The sequence below is a fragment of the Rhagoletis pomonella genome, unplaced genomic scaffold (assembly GCF_013731165.1).
Source record: "Rhagoletis pomonella isolate Grant_MI unplaced genomic scaffold, Rhpom_1.0 Rhpom_scaffold_00007, whole genome shotgun sequence".
In the NCBI taxonomy this organism is placed as follows: Eukaryota; Metazoa; Arthropoda; class Insecta; order Diptera; family Tephritidae; genus Rhagoletis; species Rhagoletis pomonella.
In genome coordinates, this window is record NW_023458561.1 from 71,240,314 (window position 1) to 71,245,410 (window position 5,097).

General features: G+C 35.9%; 1 protein-coding gene across 3 annotated transcripts in view; it reads right to left on the minus strand.

Annotated features, from left to right (window-relative positions):
- Positions 1 to 356: 356 nt before the first annotated feature.
- Positions 357 to 5,097, minus strand: part of LOC118743513 — a 104,262-nt gene continuing 99,521 nt past the window's right edge. For all 3 annotated transcript variants that reach the window (XM_036476246.1, XM_036476245.1, XM_036476244.1), the window contains 2 exons: positions 2,317 to 2,478; positions 357 to 1,552 (listed from right to left, as the gene is read on the minus strand). In XM_036476246.1, the coding sequence (XP_036332139.1) occupies positions 1,431 to 1,552; positions 2,317 to 2,478 (284 nt within the window). In that variant the 3' untranslated portion in view covers positions 357 to 1,430. The remainder of the gene's footprint in view (positions 1,553 to 2,316; positions 2,479 to 5,097) is intronic.

A 5,097-nucleotide genomic window follows, 5' to 3' on the forward strand; every position in this document is an offset into this window, starting at 1 on the left:
ATTACTTTAAGCAGTCAAATAATATTTTATATGCCGGCAAATAATAGTCTATTACTAATTTTTTCAATAACAGATACTGAACATGTATCGCTTTATATGATTTATTACATTTTTTTAAATAATGTATAAAAATATATAAAACGAGTTTCGAGTTTAGCTTCTTTGTTGATTAACCCATCTAAAGGACGCATCGCTCTACCAGAAGGTGAAAAGGTCTTTTATCTGTTCAGCGAAAATTGTCAAGTGTAGTAAACAATGGGAAATAATAAGACTTAACGCAAGTCTGTTGACAAATGGGATCCTGACTCTTTTTGCAGATATGCAGGTATATTAAATATTCGTTAAGTTTTTTTTTTATTAAATGTACAAAATAAATCTCAATTTAAAAACGCTTACTTGGCTCCTTTTCACATTCGGATAGTGATATGCAACCAATTTGTGTGCATAGTTTTTTATGCACTGAGTTGTTATTACCTTTAATCTTAATATACATGATACATATATGATAGAAATTGCTTTTAAATACGCATGAGCGATTATCTTGCGTACAACATTACGGTTGTATAGTTTATTGAAAAAGTTTAGGTAATACAAACGTTTATATGATTGTGACACGTTCTTATTTTGATTACATAACGACATCTTACCTCAATATCCTTAGATTATTTCTGATTCTAGTAAATATTTTTTTGAACCCCCGACCAGTGGGATAGTGTTTTTCGCTATAACGGAAGCGCTTGAAGCAAAACTTTAAAACGAAAGAAAACGGTCATTATGTCCAATACATTCCTTTAAGCAAGATTTTCATGTGTAATGTTGTAATCCAAATGATTCACTCCTTTAAATTGCTATTCTTTCTGCGAAATGAATGTCTTAACATATTTTAATAAGTTATTCCCTTATTAGTGGTAAATAGTACAATGCCAGAGCTTCTAAGAATCTGCAGCGCAGAATTTTCATCACTGTTTTCGGGGAAACGACGAACAATAGAGTAATTTTAAAGAGAAAATTCTTAAAACCTTAGAGCATTGTAATTTACTTTAATTTTTCTTTAATATTGTATAGTTCAATGAATATCTACGTATATTTTGTTGTTGAGAAAGAACTTTGCACATTAGATTGTTTATGACTTAATCATTTATATGAACTTTCTCATAGGTTCCAACAATGCGAGATGATTATTCGTTTCATATGTAGCAAAATCGAATGTTTGCTCGTTATCCTTACTTCGGTTTCGTAATTTCGTTTTATCTCTTGTGCCGTTTAAGTATGTATTAAACGTTCTTCACTTTTGTTCCTGCTTACACAACATTAAATAACTAAAAAATGTATAAGTAGTGAATTAAGTAGTAAAGTTCCCAAGTATTTCAAGTTAAGCTGCATTAGCAAACTAAGTTTTCGCTTTTGTATTCTTCCAATGTTTGATTTATTTATGGCGAAACATATGGTGGCGGTTTCCGATAAGAAGGCGTGGCTGGTGATTTCCCTCTCGCTTCACGACCGCCGACCACGACAGCTGGCGGTGGTACGTATTCATCCACATCGTTTTCACCTATAATAAACGCGTAAAAAGTATTGAGGGCTATCACGGAATCCATCGTAGAAATTCTACGAATTCGAATGCCTGCTACGAATACGAAACAATTGCTATCACTGAATCCGAGTGAACTCGAAAATATCGTTGCCAGCTTCGAATGCTCATTCGAAATTAGCTAGTGGAAAAGAAATAATAGACATTTACGTATGCCATTTTGCTCACGCTGCCCCAGAAGTCACAATGGCCGAGTGAGTAAAACACTAGACTCCCAATTGAGAGATCCGAATTCGAGCGGAGCTTTTTCTTTCTTTTATTTTTATTTAATTTTTGGTTCTCTTTTTTAATTTTTCCCTTTAGTTTAGATTTTATTATTTTAAAGAGAAAAATATATATTTTTTTATTAATTTTTATGATATTAAAGTAATTAGACTTCTTTCCTAATAAAGTAGTAATAAAGTATAGTTTTTATTCAGTTTACAACAATAAAATAAGCATAATAATTATTGACCAGATAACTTAATAACCAGGCAAGTGTGAACAACCTCATTAGGATTCAGTGATTTTAAATTTTGTTCCTACAGCATAAACTCGTCGTTAGAGTATCTGTACGAATCTTCATTACGAACGGATTCAATGAAGGCTCTCTACAAATGTCGAATTTACGTTCGTAGCTATTCGGATTAGAAGCTACGATGGATTCTGTGATAGCCCTGATTATTTGTATACACGCAATTTATAATGATGTACACATATATGGGTACAAACAAACCGATACATACCATTCATATTGGAGGTGTTGTAAGATGGTGGCAGCAATGGTGGCTTTTCGTCCTTCAATATAATTGGGCTTTTGTTGCCGATCTCAGGCTTCTCGTCCAACTCATCTTGGAAAATTACCGGTATATTTTTCTTTCGGAATGATCTACGCTCCTCCTCATCACCTAAAAAACAGAAAAAAATATATATACATTATACATTCATGGAACTTTGGAATATAAACAAAAATTTAGCAAAAGGATTTTATATTCCGCCATGAGAAAAACTAAATGCACCAAAATCAACTGCACTTTTCCAGCAAACATTTCATTGAAAGCAAACTTTCTAGATGAAATAAAATTCATACTAGATACGTATGGCTTATTTACTAAAGGACTGTCACATCTTGAATATGGCTAATAATGAATACTATCATGCTTCAATTGTGTAAAACTTGCATGTTATAACAGTAAAACCTCGATATAGAGAACCTTGATAAAACGAAAAACTCAATATAACTAAGTTTTTGCTGAGTCCCCGGAAAAAAACCTCGTTGCTGCAAAATTTTCTACACAACAATGATCTATGGATATAACGAAGTAATTTTGGGCATTAGAAACAGTGTTGCCGCGCTAAAGGGCTAAAAAAGACAAACATTTTCAATAAGTAATGGTATAGAAAAACAATGAACTCTGGAAAAAAAATCAAATATTTTATCCAACCAAAAACCTTTTTGTATAAAAGTGGAAATATACGACACCAGGTTGCTGGCTCCATCAAGTGATTGTACCATCAGGCCCGAAACATGTAACTTACCAGCATGCTGGTACAATATTTATTTCTTTACAAATGAGGTCGAGGAAAGATCGAAATGATTAGAGCCGAAATTTCATAATTTTACTACCATTTTGTTAAAAGATTGTTTTTTTTTTAATTCACAACTGCAATATCGTGAACTTAATCTTCCACAAACACGGCTTTGACTTATATTGTGCAAGAAATTTCCGCCAAAATACTTTTTACTTAGAAAATTGAGCTAATTTCACCACTAACGACACCAGCAGCTGGTATAATCACACACACCCGATGGAGGAACCTCCAAACCTGCCAGAATGCAGCTCTACGTACGGCTACAGGTTGTCATCTCATGTCGTCTGAGCATCACCTACATGAAGAAAGCCAGATGCTGGCGGTGAAAGAGCACAACACCATGCTGTCGAAGCAATACCTCGTAGGCTGTCACCGAGGGAATCACCCCAACAATGCCTTGCTTCGTAACGAACCGCCCCCACGACACGTGAGACGACACCTGCACGACTGGAAAGCGGACATTGAGCCGTATGTAGACCATCCATTCGACGCAGCAACATACAGAGCGGCGCTCAACAGCCTACACAGCGATGCGGTCAGAACGAGCCTCAGTACCCGTAATGACAACATCGTCTTAGGCGGTCGACCGCCGCCCATAGATCCAGAAGAAATAGAGCTGCCGAGAGAGACCAGGTGCACCCTAGCACAACTCCGTTCTGGGTGGTGTCACCGACTCAACAGCTACCTCTCTCGGCTGAACACACAAGTGGCAAACACATGCCCTGCATGTGGGCAAGGTCCCCACGACACCCAGCACCTCTTCACGTGCACCTCCAACCCTACGACCCTGACACCAGAAGCGCTCTGGACCGCGCCTATCGACGCAGCCCGCTTTCTCGGCCTCAGGCTCACAGAGTCGGAGGATGAAGACGACACATGACAAATCTGGGGGGTTGAGCACTGCTGCTACAACAACAACAATAATCACACCCAAGAACATACACGGTCAAACGAATTGATGGGCCATTTAACAAATTAAGTATATTAAGGGCAGTAAACTTATCTACTTTAAACTATAGTTAAATCGTTAATAGATAAGTTAACAGCCTTAACACTTTAACAGTATGTATGTATAAAAACGTAAGGAATATACAATACATATAGATATGTATGTATGTATCAGTCTTTCTTAGTTTAAAAATTCGTCTCTTACATAAATGAAAAAAATTAGATCAAATTAAACATATACAACTTTTTCATGCCAAGTATAAGTAAATTCTCCAAAGGGCTAAAAAAAGGGGCTAGGGGCAATTTTAAATGTATGTGGCCAAAAAAAGGATGTGGTAGCTAAATCTAGCCACCAAAGGACTAAAACGGCAACACTGATTAGAAAAATCCTCTCATAACGAAGTGTCGACTCAAAAGCCTTTACATACTGAATTCTGAATATGTTGACGGTTAAAGACCCGTTAAATAAAAACCAAACTATACTTAAAATGAATTTTTTTTCAAAATGTTGCATTTTCCGTTGATTTGAGGCTTTGATATTCTATAAACATAACGAAACTATAGATATAACGAAACATTTGGTTTGGTTAAAATATGTATTACAATAGGACAACGACCTATATCAGTATTTGCCAGAAATATAGAAACATACTTAGTTTACGATGAAAATATCGCTCAGCGGTTATTGCGCGCGGGTTATTCATATGTCAGTGTCGGATATAAAGAACAGAAAGACAGTGAAAAAAGCACGGGTCTGACCAAAATTACCACCACATCTTAACACGCGCTGGGCAGTCTAGTGACAGGACTTCAAGTTATCGGTTCGTTAACTTTTTTGACTTGTGCTATATTTTAGAGTGGAGTTTTTCTAGCGCCCTATAATAAAACGTAGCCCGTTAATCCACAAATAAGAACATTATTGGGCTCATTTTAGCAGCTAATCGTAAACAATATTCCAATACCGTTTTCAATTTTTAACTTTAATG